We start from the raw sequence: 16940 nt of genomic DNA, 5'->3' as shown, positions 1-16940 counted from the left end.
AATTATCTAGGACAACATGAATTGGCTCTATGTCTTCTATGATTTTTCTAGAAGCAATGGGACGACCATCAATGACTACTACAAATGCTAGGCAAGGAAGCTTTCTGAGGGATATTTGATGAGCTTGGGAAAAATTCCTATCCATGAAGCAAGAATTGGCTCTGGAATCTCAGAGTGCTAAGACATGTACTAGAGGGGTGCTTTTAGTACTAACTGTTACTTGAGCTAAGAACACATCGCTAACTTGCTTAGAGGTACTGGAATCACTAATGGGTTGCACAAATGTAGGGTTGTCCAACCAAACAGCTCCTATTTTGGCTGGAATCAATCATTTAACTCATATTCTAACTGACTAAGGACTTCAAATTTGTTTGATAAACTTGGGCTATTAGTACTATTAGGATTATTAGACACTCCTACTGAAATAGAATTGGGTTTAGTACAAGTTACTATTTGATTTACCTATCTTCTTGGCCTATGTGGATAGTTTATTGTGATATGCCCTAGTTCTCCGCAATAAAGACATAATCGATTTGCTCCGCGTCGTTGCATTTCTTCTTCCGACAATGGTCCACGATGACGTGTGGTGTCGATTTCCATCTGTGTTGGAGTATTTGCCAGAGATGCATTATATGACTCCCTTGCAAATGGTTTTGCTATGACCGAGGCGTATGTGGGCTCTGACATGGTCCTTAGCATTTGTAATCAACGTTTCAAACGTCATTTGAAAAGCCCGTTATCACATTGTACCGCTCAACTGATGGCCTCTATGAGCAATTTTGGTTCTTCGGGGAAAGTCAGGAGTAAGTCTTCAAGTTGCTTCAAGTTGTTGCACGCGTAACGCTAGCTCCCCATGTTGTTGTTGCGTTTTTTGCTTTTCTAAAGAGATTTGTTGAGGATCCCCCAAAAATCATTCATTTTCTTGTTCCAACATGACAAACTTTTCTTTCAAGCATTGCAACTCTGAGAAAACAGATTGATATTATTGATATTCCAACATTGATAGCATTGGCGGAAGGAGGGATAAGAGGATTAGTATGAAGGCAGGGAGGAGGAAGAAAATAGAGGACTAATTCGGTTCAAATGTCAGGAATAGTACTAAATATGGACAGGGAATTAGTACAAGAGGTAGAGGAGGATACTATGAGTACTTAAGAGGAGAAGATGGTGTGCAACCATATTTTCCTCTTAACTATTCATAGAAGATATATATTATAAGCAGAAGGATACAAGAACAACTAGGAGGCTTAACACTGGCGTTGAACCAAATTGGTTTTCAATAATGCCATGTGCCTCTTATTATAGTGTGGTTAGGATTACTCTTAATATTTCTAGAATGTTCCAGAGAAATCTAGAATATACATGGATTTTCTAGTGAAATAATAAATGAAAACATTATTTTTTGTATTACAGGGTGTATAGCTCAATGGTAGGGCTTCATCTCTTGTGACAGAAGATCATGGGTTCAAATCCTTTTGAAGCCATACCATGATAGGAGCATGGCATGCATGTGATGCATGATCGCCATTTGGCACAAAAAATCGATATTTCATGTGATGCATATATGAAAATCCATATTTCATGCAAAGAATCGAATAACACTCGGTCATTTGAAATAGCTAATATGTCGCATTTTAAGAACTGTCCATCCAAAAAAGGCGCAAAGTAGGTTGTTTCACAAAAAAGGGTAACGCATGTGTAAAGGTTTTTGAAAACTGAATCAAAATATATTGATTTATACCATGTCCAAAAATTTAGGGCTTTCAAAAAAATGCCTAAATAATCGGCACGTGAAGTTACAAAAATTACAAAATGACTAACACCTATATTTATACGTAGTTGTGAATCACCATCTTGATGTAATATACAATATTTACATTCATATATGAGAACCATCACTTCTCAGAGATACACCTTCCCCTTCAGATCCACCCGATGAACTAGAACAACTTTGTGAGGTCTCATCCTCATCATCACTAGCAACCAATGCATTGTCTTCATCCAATTGCAATCCAACTTCATTGTGCTTATGAGACATACTCCTTGTTCGTCTCTGGTTGCGTCAACAAGCACATTGGGATCTCCCTCTTTTATTATCGTGATTGTAGTCTAGCTTAGAGGGCCTGTTTTGGTCAAGGAGAAGTCATAGAGGAGTATGTCAACATTATCAGGTGCTAGAGTAGACCTGATTGGTAGATTCTTTCTTCTCTGCTTTCTGCTTGTGCCTTTGACATCCTTAACCATCTCTAAAGAGTACTTCCCAATAAATGCATCTTTGGAAGAGGTTTGATACCAATGAACCACAATTGATTTTACTTGATTGCCTTCAACATCCTTAATAATTTCAATGATTTTAGAAATCCAAAAGATGTCCCAACTTATCACCCCTAGCTAATGTTTCAACCAACATACCAACTTGTAGCTCATGTAGATTGGCTTGCCATCTCGCCTCTACAACATGAGATAATCTTGGTCTCACGTAAATATCTCTTTGTTGTGGATGAACTAGGTTATTTAATTCAAGATTATCTAGTGGTTGTAAATGAGTTGTGCTCGCCATTGATGGGTCACCAATATTCCATTCGAATTGATTTTGTGGTAGTTAGTACCCCACAAAGTGGTTATCTAATATCATATGTTGATGATTAAAGAAGACGTCCCACCAATCCACATCCTAATCACTAGCGTACTTTTTGGTTCGCTCAATATTTTTGTGTTTTTCCTCAAGGCACCGCATCCAATATATTTTTTGATCTTCAATTGAACTAGCAATAGACAATCTTTTATGGTCGTCATAAGGCATTTGCTGTCAGGAATAGTACTAAAACAAAGATGGAATTAGTACTAAAGAAGAGAAGTACTATTAGTACTAAGAAGACAGGACTGCATAAGACTCCCGAGAGAGAGAGAGAGAGAGAGAAGAGAGAAGAGAGATAGCGAGGATGAGAGAGAGAGAGAGATGATGATAACAACTAATATATTATGTGAAGGATAAGTACAAAATGGCTAAGAGGCTTAAGACTGGCGTTGAACCAATTTGGTTCAACATAATGCCTAGTGCCTTCTTTTATAGTGTTCTTAGGAGTAATCCTGAAGCTTCTAGAATGTTCTAGAGAAATCTGGAATATACATTAATTTCTTATAATAAAGTATAAATGAAAATAATATCCTACAAATTACAATAGATGGTATAATGGTCAAGAGCTCGACCCATATAACATAAGGTCATGGGTTCGAGTCTTGTCATATCATTATACTATCTCCCCCTTAAGGCGACAAGTGGAACGAGTCGGCGCTGATTGGGGACCGGGTTTGTCCGAATACTTTCGATGGAACTCAGCAAGAAGATCTTGAGCATTGGTGACATGCTCGACGGGTTCCGCCTTGATCTTCCTCCGCATCTTCGGATACATCCGGTCTTCCATAGTTCTCTTCTTGAACCTTATAAAGCAAACACTATTCCCGATCGTGTTACACCACCACCGCCCCAGCTTGAGTTCGACGTCGGCCCGGAGTATGAAGTTGCTACCATCATCGATTCCAAGATTGTTCGCAACAAGCTCTACTATTTGGTCGATTGGCTAAGCTATAGTCCTAGCGAGCATACTAGGGAACCCGTCAAGAATGTAGCAAATGCTCGAGCTCTTATTGATGATTTTGATCGAAAATATCCCAACAAACCAAGTCGGACTCAATCTAAGAAGACTCGTAACACTCTTTATCTTAAGGGGGGGGGGGGGGGGGAGTAGTGTCATAATATAACATGGTATGGCTTCAAAAGGATTTGAACCCATGACCTTGTGTCACAAGGGATGAAGCCCTACCATTATGTTATACCTTGTAATACAAAGAATAATGTTTTCATTTATTTTTTAAATGTATATTCTAGATTTCTCTGGAACAATCTAGAGATGTCAAGGGTACTCCCAAACACACTATAAAAAGAGGCACATGGCATTATTGAGAACCAATTCGGTTCAACACCGCATTATGATATACATGAGAGCACCTATATAATCAAGGGGAATCAAAGGGAATCAAGTAAGAAATCTAATAATTCATCAATCAAAGAAGCAACCTATCTCATTTGGGATGTGTCTTGTCTCTCGAACTTGAAGTCAATAGTTGAAATCCGAAGTTTGGTAGGGAAAAGTTTCATCTTTGCGATCAAGCATTGTAAAGTTGGAAAAATCTTGTAGTTTGAATATAATACATATTCTTATCATATACGCTTGCATCATTAATTGTACATTGTCTCTATCTCTTGTCCTTACTCGTGTCTCTCTTGTAGATTACTTTTAACTCTTATTACTTATATCCTTAATCTTTGTGACATTGTCGCATAAGCCTTTTAAAAAATTTCTCGAACTCCCGTTAACCTTAGTCCCCGCAACTTCGCTGCACAAACCACAACTACCCCGAAAACAGCACCAATGTTGCCACATCGTATCGAAGCGAATCCGATGGGGTCATGAGCGAAGATGGACCTCCTAAGCTAAGGTCAGAATCAGCCAAGAGGGCGTTGAAGTTGGCCAACGAGAGGTTGTACCAATCATCTCACCACAAGAACCCTATCCTTAGGTGTGGATATACTGAGTACATGACGCATCATTATTCGTATATGGAGAGTAGAAGAGCTACATGGAGGTGACACATGATGCTAAATGGAGAGAGGCTATGGAGGAAGAGAAGCACGCTCTAGCCGAAAACGAGACATGGGACCTGGTTCATGCTCCTAAAGGAGTAAAGCTAATAGGATGCAAGTGGGTGGGTGTGTAAGATAAAATACAATGCCGATGGATCGATTAGGTACAAGGCCCAACTAGTAGCCAAGGGCTATGCGCAGTTACATGGCATTGACTATGATGAGAGGTTCGCACCGATTGCAAAGACAACGAGCGTCCTTGTGTTGTTGGCAGTAGTAATAGCAAAGGGGTGGTATTTACAATGGATGGATGTAAAGAATGCATTGGTACAAGGTGAGCTTGAGGAGCAGGTGTACATGGTACAACTCTCCGTATTTCTATCCAAATTGAACACATCGATAGTATGCAGACTGAAGAAGTCTCTTTATAGACTCAAGCAAGCTCCCAAAGCCTGGAATGCAAACACCATGTAGAGATTCCGTCAAATTGGGTTTGCTCTGTTGAAGTTGGATTCTTCGTTGTTCATCCGGCAAGGTCAACAGGTTGATGTATCGAGCAGGTGTGTAGTCGAACTACTAGTCGGCTACACAGATGCTGACTTGGCTGGAAGTGCACGTGATCACCGATCAACATCAGAATATGCATTCTCCTTAGGGAGTGCTACAATCACTTGGTGTACCAAGAAGCAGTCGACACTGGCATTTTCGAGCACTAAGGCCAAATACAGAGAAGCGATTGTCGCTACATGCAAAGCGATTTGGCTGAAGAGGCTACTCAAGGATCTGCAAGTGGAGGTGTCTTCCGTGCTTGGACGAAGCACATTGAGGTGCAGTATCACTTCATGCACGAGCGTGTTCTCTTTGGTAAAGTGGAACCCCAATATGTTTGTTAGAGACATGAACTAATGTAAGCATTAGATAAGGATAGAATATAGATAAATCGATAGAAAGGAGAGAGAGAAAGAAGGGTGTCGATCTACCCGACCACCCCCGAGCGAAGGGATCGAGACGGACTCGAGCCTCGATCGGCATCCCATACCATCGTCGTGGCGTCCACTCGTACCTGGTGCTGGCGCGCTCGCTACAAGAGTTGACCCACCACAAGACAGAGTCTTGATGTAGTCAACAAGATGATCAAATGAGGGTAGCTAAGCCACTTATTTATAGCGATACCCAAGGCCCCCAGGCAAGTTCACACTTGGCCTAATGGGTTGTCTCAATGCCGAGGATTAAAAGTAATCCTCCCCTTCTTTACACTCTTGTTTAACCCTCACACTTATCCACGTGTATAGAATACTACGGTAAATTCTCACCACGGGATATTATATGTTCGTGTCCATAACAATGTTCTAAGTGATTGACTAGTGGCCGACATCGTCACCAAACCTGTCGGCCATGACAGGTTGCAGCAATTCTCGACTATGCTTGGTCTACAACATCCCAATGTATCGAACTTGAGGGGGAGAGAAGAATTGGCCAAAGAAGCCAAATCTAATGATAGAACGAAAGGAAGTACCTGGGTAACGGAAGGCGAGCCAAATTCATGGGGAGAAGAACGAACGAGCTAGAGCTAGGCGGGAAGGAAAAGAAAGTTGACAAGACTTGGGCAGAGATAGCCAAAAGCTGAACTGAAGACGAATCGAAGACCGTCGATTTGGTTAACAAAGAGGTTGAATAAGAGATAGCCGATTCGGACGAGAGGAGTGGTTCGGACAAGTTGAATCACATGAAGGCCAAGTAGACAAGAAGGTAGTTGAAGTTTATGCCAAGGGGGGAGAACTAAAGGATCGAAGGACGCCGAAGTCTCAGAGGCTAGGAGAAGGCTAAGGAGGGCCTTGGGAGCATACAAGCCAACCGAACAAGTCGTGGAGCGTGAGACTGGACGGGTCGTTGAGCGTGGGCCATGAGGCAAACAAGAAGAAGGAGTTGAGGTAAAGAACTGGTAGAGGAGAAGGAACCTCAAGTTGAGATTTAGGGAGAGTGTTTAGAGACAAACTGAACATGAGCCGAATCGGCTAAAGGTCGGCAAGCCGGTCGGCTAAAGAAGTCGATAGCTGAGTCGGTTGAATAAGACGACAATTGGGTGGGCCGAGAGATAGGCCAATGGGCCGTTAGGACCTATATTCCTAGTATTAGTATTAGGAATATTTTAGGAGTCAGTGTTAGTTGCTCATTTATGAGCATTCAAGTACTTGTCAATACTTGTGTGAACTTATGTCAGAGGCTTGTATTAGACTGCTCACTGAGCACAGTTGTATGCATAGAGTGTCATTATTTTTTGTCTTTTGCTCTCTCTATCTCTCTCGCTAATAGTTATTGTATTTTTCTTCTTCTTTGTGTTTTACCTCACTATGGCTGAACCGACTGTGTTTATTTATAGGCTTCTACATATGTAATTCTTTACAGTATACATATACAAGATGACAACTTAGCATGGATCAAAAACATTGTACAGAGAAACTAAGAGTGAGAACACCAGAGGCACAAATAATATAAAGTTATATTATACAAAAGTATGGCAACATTATCTTGAACTACGTTACAAAGACAATTATTTACTAATTGGACTAGCGCAACTACCCTTGAACATATTTACATTATTGTCCTAAACCTTGTTTGTGTGAGCAGGAGAGTGTGAATATGGCCATTATACACCCACATTTGACACTCACGTGTTCGGATCATTTTTGGTGTTCCTGTGGTACTCGTATTTGCGTGGTTCTTGTGCTCACGAGCCCAACATTCGTGGCTCGTTGTGCTTTTGTGGACGTGTTCGTGTTGTAGTTACCGATTGGATTTTTGTGTGCTTGTGAGTTCGTGCGTTCGTGTTTGTTGAGCTTGAGGTGTTTGGTACTTGTCCTTCACACGTTCTTCAAGTTCGTCATTTGGTGCTTGATGGTTCGGGGTTAGAGAGCTCGTGCTCGACACCATCTTCCCTTCCTTCTAACCATCTTCGAACTTGGATTTGCTTGAAGCCATTTTTTTCTCTCTTCAATCTAAGCTTGTTGTGCTCTTTAACCTGTAATCATTTATCTGGATAGCCTTCGCTTGTTCCTACCTCGACTCATTTGTCGTAGTCTCATGATTAATCGTTACCTTGCGTTAACCCTCGCTTCATACTTGATTTGATCCTTTACTTGGCTTGATTTGGCAAGGATCCATTTAGGCGCTAAGTGCCTAATCTTGTTGAGCGGACACTCATCAAATGAACACTTGGCAAGTAAACACTCGACAAGGGACAACTTGTCAAGTAAAGGTCAGCATGCGAAAGGTGAAGGAGCAACAATGTTTGATGAGTGCAAAATTGTTCTCTCTCTCTCTCTCTCTCTCTCTCTCTCTCTCCAGGCTTTCTAGTCTACGATCCCTGTGGTTCCGTTTGAATAGTACACATGTGCAACAATGCAACAATGGCCCTCTCTCTACATAGGATAGGTAGGTAGAGGAGACTACGAAGTGTTTTCTTTTCTTCCAAAAACCGGACTAGGAGTTGTTATAACAAGTGGATTTTATATACAATTAATATGATTGTGTGCGTTTAACTAAAAAGAGAGGTAGCCCAGATGGATGTAGCTTAGTTAGTAAGGGTATCTAGTGAATTAAGAGATATGTATGAGATATCTAATAGAGAGGTGAGAAAATTGGGTTTGGCGGAGTGCTTGTAGGGTAAACAACTTAAGAGTAGGGGAAGCAAAAAGAAAAAGGTGAATAGGAGGGAGAGTATTCTATTGTTGTACTTAGTGAAATCAAGTTTAATTACAAGAGAGAGAGAGAGAGAGAGAGAGAGAGAGAGGATTCTACAATAAAAAAAGAAGGGGAGAGAAAATTCTATTTCCGTACTTAGTATTCAAAATCAACTTTAAGATGTTCAACAACAATGGGAAGTTTGAAAGATAGCTTATTGTGTGAAAGAACAACAACGGGAAGTTTGAAAGTACCAACAATGGGAAGTTTGAAAGATAGCTTATTGTGTGAAAGAACAACAACGGGAAGTTTGAAAGTACCACCTCCTGTAGCTTATTGTGTGAAGCTAGAACGAAAGAAAATATGATACAGAAAACAAGTGAAATCTTCATAAGGTATTTGATTGTGCCCATTTATTCCATGTGGCCATTGTTCATGGGCTAACTTTTAGCCGGCCAAAATCTCTTGCTACACTGCGCATACACTGTAGCTAGGACATAGCGTGCGACAGTTTTCCCATAAGCCCAGAATTTCCTGCGCTTTACCACATTGCTGATTCATCTAAGGCTTCCTTAAGTTCATTAAGAAGGTAGCGCACTCTAACCGATTGCAAAGTGTAGCCACTATTGTCCATGACCTCAGAGTCGGGGTCGGTCTGAGATACGGGGTCAGAGACATCACCTATAGCCCAAGGCTCCGTTTTGAAGAGATCGGAGGCGGACAAGCCCAGGAAAGCATCCCGGATTTCAGGCTTCACGAAGAATCGGTTGAAGATGCGACCATGATGCTTCATGAGGGCGATTGCAAGCCCCACTGCAGTCCGCTTCAAGTAAGGAAGCATCCGCTTTTCAACTGATGTCACTGCCACCACCTCCTTCAGTCTGTTCACCACGGCCGAGGGTCTGATCTCTTCCTCTTTCATCAATCTTTCCATGTTCTTTATGTCACCAGCCACCTCCCACAGAAGCCCCATGGCCGCCACTCTTAGTTCCATCGGCACTACCTCCGCGCCAGCTTTAGGCGGCATCATTATCTTCATTGTCCGCATCGTGCAGTCTCTCACAATTATGGTCCTGAATGGTAGATTTCTGTAGGCACATAAGATCCTCAGTACAGTCAGAACAATATCTCCCAACCTTTTATCCGATATTTTCTCCATTACTTCGTTCAGCTTATTTTCCATTAAAAGGGCATGCTCCATGCTCGTCTGCGCCAACAAACATAATGCTTTGCCAGCCCTCCTGCTGGTTTCATAATCATCCAACGTGCATTGGAGAAAGATGCCCAGGAGCCATTGGACGAGTTCAGACATCTTCTCTGTGTTTTCGTTTGCTAGATTGTCGTTGGCCAGCATATGGAGGAGCTGCAAACATAGCTTCACCTGCAGGATGATAAGCTTCTCTTGCTTCTGGTCGTTGCGGAGCATGTTATTGTTATCTCTGATATAGTTGAAGAGGCAGGTTTCCAGGAGGTTCACAGTATGGATGCTGTGCCTGGTGAGAGGATCTCTGATCAGATACTTGAGAATCTTTAGGGCGACGGTGCGAATCTGAATGTTATCCTTGTTGGCGTTGGAGATAAAAAGCCTGGTGACACGCTCGATTGAGCCGGATATGGAGATAACCCTGATGCTGTGTGGGTTAGACTTCACAATCTTGCGCAAGAGATCGGCAGCAGACTGTCGGATGAAATAGGCCTGATCATCGTTCCAAGTCACCATCTCCAGAAGCCTTTCAACGGCCCCTTGTTTGATCCCAATGCTGCGGAGGGTGTTATCCACTCCTCCCGAGTCAACTTGCTTTCTCTTGGAGTAGGTCACCAGCACACTGAGCCCAGCCAGCTGCTCATCGGCTTGATCCGACTGCAAGCATGAGAGAGCATAATCCACCATGTCCATCTTCAGACTCCCGTAGATGCTCTGGCTCAGGCATGTGCTATAGACCTGGTAGAAGAAGCTCCGGGTCATGGGTAGGTCTTTTGGTTGGAGTCCCAGGCTGTCGTTCACTCGCTCCAACACATGCCGGTAATAGATGTTGATCTCCCAGTACATCCTCTGGATCAAGAACACGAGCGCCTCCGTTATCGCGAGGCTGTAGAAGATGAAGAGCGCAGAGCGGTGGTTGAGCTGCGTCCCATCTTCCTTCTCCTTGGGCAACGTGAACTGACGCACCGATAGACGGTAGATAGACATAGCCAGAGTGGCGAGTGCCGCCAGAACCTGCACCAACTCCAACAGTAGAAGAACATTGGAAGCTCTAATCTCAATCCAAGGGAGGATGGGAACCCTCAAATTTTCCCATTTCCTCATCTTGGACTGGCGCAGGCCCAAATTAGTTATCAATGTATCATTTCTCTCGCTAGATTCTTCGGTTGTAGCAGTTGAATAAGGAGAAGGATCTGGATGAGAGAAACAGCCGGAGTTCAAGAGCTTGGCCGTCCTCCGGATGAGGCTGCCTGAACGGTCATTTTTGTCATGGTGCTGCAATTCTAGCTGGTGGCTCCGACTGAAGATCCGTGTGCCTTCAATGACGAGGATAGCCGTGACAAACCAGAAGTCGATCGCCTTCATTGTGATCGCAAAACCACCGAGGAGGACGACAGTGGCCCAAATGAACGTGAGAGTGCCCACCTTGATTCCGATCTTTTCAAGAACAGCGAGCCGTAAGGCGAAGATGTTGAGCTGGTTCTCATGGTCGGGAGAGGATGGCACAGCTGAATCAGATTGCATAGGTGGATTCGATTCCGTGGTGACATTTTCAAATATAGGGTTGTCCAAGGCCAATACTTCTTTATTCTTGGGGCCCGGATTCGAAGGCCCAGCAAGATAATCTTTTGAAGTGGGATTGGGAGGTCCAGCAGGATTTGATGCTGCTGTAGGATTGGATGGTCCAGCAGGCGTACTAATGCCATCGATGTTGATGGCATGATTGGGAGCGGATGGAGCAGCAGGATTAGATGGTGTCCCCGGATTCAATGAGGCACTTAAGGAAGAGGAGGGATTTTGTTGAGAGGAGTCAAGGGAGGCAGAAGTAGTGCTAGTAAGTTGGATGTCTCTATCGCCATCATTGGCAGATGTTGGCGATGATAGGGAGGCTTGGATGCTAATGGAATGATCACCGGAGGAGGTTGCTGGCCCTCTTCCGTTCAAATCCTCACTACTAATCTCATTCCGTGCAGCCATTGTTAGTATATTGTAAAATACAAACAAAACCAGTCATTTATATATATATATGTAGCGCTGAGCTTAAAGTATTAACAAACAAAAGCTTTCCTAACGACAACTACCCACCAAAAGAAGAAAGAGTCATGCTCATTAGATGGCATTCAATGCCTTGTCCACATTGCCTTTTTGCAATGCCAGGTTTTGTGGGTTTGTGGTTCAGTTTAGCCGGTCCTTTCACCAATTCTTCACTGCACAATTTGGGAGTTTAGGGATTAGAGTGTATTGTGCGATCATAAGGCTTCCACTCTAGCGCGGAGGTGCACTAGAAGAACAGAAAGGACAGACAACCTTTGTCCATATTTTGGATGCGGGAAGTTGGGGATGAATGATATGTTGGGATGTCAGGCTTGGCTAAACATCATGGTCACATGCCTTTCCACCACGAAAAGATATCCCTATATAAATCGATTTAAACGAACTTTATATTACCTAAAGTAAATACCTATATTAGTGTTTAAATAAAGAATTGCTTGTTCATCGTCAACAAACATCTCCTTCCACATTATGCATTACATATCTCCACAAGTTTTGCACTTCATTCTCTTTTTTCTTTTTTCGTTTTCATTTCCTTAGAAGTTCTCATTATCATCAAAGAAATGTTCCCATGCTTTGAGCATCTCAGATGTCTATCGTGAAGTACATCTCTTGATATCATGATTCCTCAATATTCAAAAAGCATTGTTTCCCCCTTAATCTGTAATTTCAGCATCACCCTAAGAGCAACTTTGTGAACCTCTAATTTAAGACTTTAACTCAAATAGAACAATCTCTAACTCATATATGACATGAAGAATTTATACTCCTAGTCATTCAACAGAAGCCTAATTGAACAAGTTTTCTCTTGATATTGAAACCCATCAAGAATTTGTGCATTTGGCAATCTAAAACAAAATGCCTAAGTAAATTTAAAGGCAATAAGCGCTAGCTTGTTTTACGATTGCAAGCCTCCAGATTGAATTGTCATATTTCATCACCAATTCTTCAACCAGAAAAACTAACCATGAATCATTGAGCTAGGGGAAGAGGTTACGGAGAATTGGTGAACGTACGTAAGTGTTTCAAAGTCAACATGGACAAGCATTGAATGTTATTTCATGAGTGCGACTCTTTCTTCTTCTTTTAGTAGTTCTTAAGAAAGTTTTGTTTCTTAGTGGTTCTAGATTGAATTGTCATATTTCATCACCAATTCCTCAACCAGAAAACCACACCTTGAATCATTGAGCTAGGGGACGACGAGGTTACGGAGAATTGGTGAATGTACATAAGTGTTTTAAAGGCAACATGGACAAGCATTGAATGTTATTTCATGAGCACGACTCTTTCTTCCTCTTTTGGTAGTGGTTGTTAAGAAAGTTTTGTTTCTTAGTGGTTCCTAAAAGGTTAAGAATTTATCTTTTATAACGAAATTTAGGTTCTACATTTGCAAAAATAAATTGTCGATAAAACAAAAACCAAAGAATCTTGTCAAGTGGTTGTGGAGTTAACGCAATCAATGGACCAAGTAAATCATTGGTCAATACAAATTGCAAATACAAAGAAGCCCAAGACCTAGTCAAGAATATTCTATTATTAAATCATGGAATCATATTTATTCTAAACGAATGATATGGCAAGATCCTCTTTTCTAGGTTATGAGACATAGGGTGCATACATTCGAGAACCTTTTAAACCATTCTCACTAAAAGTTGAATACATACATTAAGCTATTCGCTTTAACTATCAATCTCTCCATTGCATTAACTACACAACCAATCGCTCTTAAAGTTGATTTTTCTTGTGTGGAAGATACCTTATAGTGCTAATGAAGCCAATCTCCGACATAGATAGCATGTTACTAACGTGGTGATTCTGTTATCGCAAAAGAGTTGAATGGGTGGAACAAGTAAATCATGGCGCCATACTAATCCAAAACACATGGGAACCACTTAAATTATTATTTCATGATGGGATCTACTCCACTATTTGACCACACATAGGGGTCTACCACTAAAGAACCGGCTTGACCATTATAACAAAAACTTGACAAGAAGACAATAAGTTATTGACATTAATGACCAATTCCTCTATAATTTGCACTAACTACACAACTACTCGCTCTTAAATTATAACTTGAGCAGACACTTTTGTTTTTCCTTTTATCAACAACCTCTTTTTGCATTGAAGAGCTAGCTTTCACACCCTCACCAAAACTTGACTATATTACATTAAGTTAATGACTTCAACAACGATGGGATCTACTCCACTATCTGATCACACATAGGGGTCTACCACTAAACAACCGGCTTGACCATTATAACAAAAACTTGACTAGAAGACAATAAGTTGCTCCATAATTTGCACTAACTACACAACTACACTGTTATGTACACATAACGTTGGTGAGGGTAGGTCACTAATATTTACATTAGTGAAGGGTATGTTCACTATTATTAAAAAGGGGACTAATGATTGGATAGAATGAATGATATGTGCATGCACTATCATGATTTAGACAACCAATGAATAGAGAGCCTTTTAGAAAGGCACATCTATTCAAGGGGCCTAGGAAAAGGTATAAATATGAGGCTTAGCTACCCTCATAGGGATCACGTCGGAAGGCTGCTGTCGTAGACACCGGTGGTGCGGGCTAGGCTTTCGTCTCGACGATCGTGTTTATCTCTTCCAAGGTATTAGTCATCCTAATATCCGGCGGTATGGGACGTCGGTGGTAGGTTGGCTATGTCTAGATCATAGCTCGGGGGTGGTCGGGTGGAACGGGTTCTTCTATCCAATCTATTTTCTTCCTTTTTACTTGATTTGGTCTATTGATTAGTAATAGACTCATAACAGTGGTATCAGAGCTTTTACTAACAATTTTTTTTGTTGTTGTGATGTTTTTTGCGTGTGAGCGAGGGGGATCTAACAAGGCTCGTCATGCTCTTCTCAGGATCAAAACAACACTCTAAACCCGGTATTCTTCTTTTTTGATCTCTTCTCTTTTTCTATTATGCGTTCTTTATGGTCGAATCAAATTGGTATTACGTTTTATTCTCTTTCTTTCTACCTCTTACTACGCTACGATTTTACTTATTATTATGCATCGGGCCGAGCGTGTTTGCACTAATCGCACACGCTCAACTCATGGCCTTTTGCATATTGCGATATATATCCTGTCATGATAACAGTCACATCATGCATCGAAAGGATCATGACACTCACATTATGACTCGAAAGGATTTGAACCCACGACCTTGTTGTACACATGTCAAATCCTTAACCATTGTATTAATATTCTTATATGTATAGTCTTTAGAATATGAAATCTAATATCATAGGAATATTCTATATTACTCTACATTCTAGAATGACCTAGAATATTCTAGAGTGTTCTATACCACTAGAACCTTCTAGAATACTCTAGAGATCTTCTAGATTACTCTACATTCTAGGATAACCTAGAATATTCTAGAGAGTTCTCTATTACTTATAAATAGGGATCTACCACCCATCCCAAACCTAAATTGGTTCAACGCCATTTTGTAGCCTACTCTTTGTAATCCATTTTACGCTTCAATATAATAATTCTCTTTCAATTATCTCTCTATCTCTTTTTCTCTCTCTTTCTCTCCCTCAGTCTTGACAGTTTGAACCAATTTACTTCCTTTCATCTCTTCGTCTTCCACAAACCCTAACAAGTTCTCTTCTTCCTTCTCCTCTCCCCTCATAAGCTATGGAGTCCGTGAGCAAACAAGAATACATGCGTGTTCTTTCTGAGCTCGACATGCTCACGAATAAATTTGTGGCATTAGAGCATGAGAATCAAAGGCTACTTGGAGATCTACAACACGTGAGCGCCGAAAAAGCTCAACAATATGAAGAGTTATCACAGCGGGATCATCAACTTGAGGCGACTATATTGTCATTACGAGAGCAAGCGTCGGGGGCTCAGAACTCCCCTAGAGAGCCAAAGATCAGCCTCCCTGCCAAGTTTGATGGTACGAGGTCTTTATTTCGAGGCTTTTTGAATCAAGTTCGTTTAGTTATTCAGCTACATCCCAATCGGTATCCAATTGATGCTGCTCGTGTGGGATTAGTGGGAACTTTGCTATGCGGTACGGCGTTAGCATGGTTCGCACCACTTCTCGAGAAGAAATCACCATTGCTGGAGGATTTCGAGGCCTTTGTTAAAGAGTTTCAAGCTAGTTTCGGAGACACCGACAGCACTAGGACAGCGATAAACAAGATTCGAAGGCTCCGACAAGGAGATCGTCCCGCGTCATCTTATGCAGCCGATTTCCGTCTCTTGGCATGCGATATCCCTTGGGATGAGGCAGCTTTAATGGATCAATTCCGTCAAGGTTTGAGAAATGATGTCAAAGATCTTCTTCTTACTTTCCCTGAAGATCCGAAGTCACTTACAGAAGCCATTAGTCGAGCTGTGCGATGTGATAATCGCCTATTTGAGCGACGTTCTGAGCGCCAACAAATGTTACGCCGCCAACCTGAACAGACTTACGCTTCCGTAGTCGCAACGCCTCCACAAGTTCCTAGACCCATTACAAGGGATGGCCCAACTCCGATGGAAATAGAGTCAACACAACGTCGTGGGCCGTTATCAGATGCTGAGAAGCAACGACGTCGAGCGCATCGCCTCTGCCTGTATTGTGGTGGTCCAGGACATATAGTTGTAAATTGTCCACATAAACCTAGGCGTCAAGTATACCAAGTAAGTGCCCATGAAAACCCTACATCGAGTTCTATTATTACTTCTAATAACATAAATAAGCCTCATAGTCCATGTCATGAGAATAGATTCGATGTCTTGAGTCAATTAGAGGATGTGTTAAACGAGTAAGTCCGGCCAAAATAGGAGCCATTTGGCTGGACCATCCTAGCTATGTAGAGTTAGTTCCTAGTCGTGGTTCCATTTCATCAAATCAAGTGAGTCGAGTTTTTTCAGCACAAGTCGAGCTTACCACATCTACATGTCATCGAGTCCTAGCCTCTGCCCTTCTAGATTCTGGAGCCAACTCTTGTTTCATGGATCGTGAATTTGCCTTGTCACAAAACATCCTCTTGAATAAGCTTCCCAACCCAGTAGCCGTAGGAGTCATCGATGGACGTCCCATAGCATCAGGAGATATAGTCGAGGAGTCCGAGCCAATTAGGATAGTTCTTGGCAATTTGGCAAGCATAATCTCTTTCAATATTATTCGTAGTCCGGACCACCCAATAGTTCTAGGTCTCCCCTGGTTTGAACTCCATAACCCGAAGATTGATTGGATGAAAAGAACAATTGAGGAGACTCGGGAAAAAAGCACAAATCCCGCATCCCTCTCTCCTACATGTGCTAATAGATCCCCGGAGTTATCGCCCATCTCTTTACGACAGTTGCGGGAGGAAGGGGGGAAC

The 16940-nt window shown here is 41.9% G+C and overlaps 1 protein-coding gene across 1 annotated transcript; it reads right to left on the bottom strand.

Moving 5' to 3' along the window:
• Nucleotides 1-8867: 8867 nt before the first annotated feature.
• LOC147852348 (uncharacterized) lies at nt 8868-11507 on the bottom strand. The gene has a single exon (XM_087334438.1). The coding sequence runs from the start codon at nt 11505-11507 to the stop codon at nt 8868-8870; it is 2640 nt and encodes an 879-aa protein (XP_087190564.1).
• Nucleotides 11508-16940: the final 5433 nt, after the last annotated feature.

Source organism: Azolla caroliniana, unplaced genomic scaffold (genome assembly GCF_043228905.1).
Source record: "Azolla caroliniana isolate FFs.n. ecotype wild unplaced genomic scaffold, voAzoCaro1.0.p SCAF_18, whole genome shotgun sequence".
Classification (NCBI taxonomy): domain Eukaryota; kingdom Viridiplantae; phylum Streptophyta; class Polypodiopsida; order Salviniales; family Salviniaceae; genus Azolla; species Azolla caroliniana.
Note: the sequence above shows the minus strand (reverse complement) of the source record. Positions and strands in the feature narration are given on the sequence as shown.

Coding starts and splice junctions, on each gene's coding strand:
- LOC147852348 (XM_087334438.1), bottom strand. CDS start 11,507: ATGGCTGCACGGAATGAGATTAGTAGTGAGGATTTGAACGGAAGAGGG.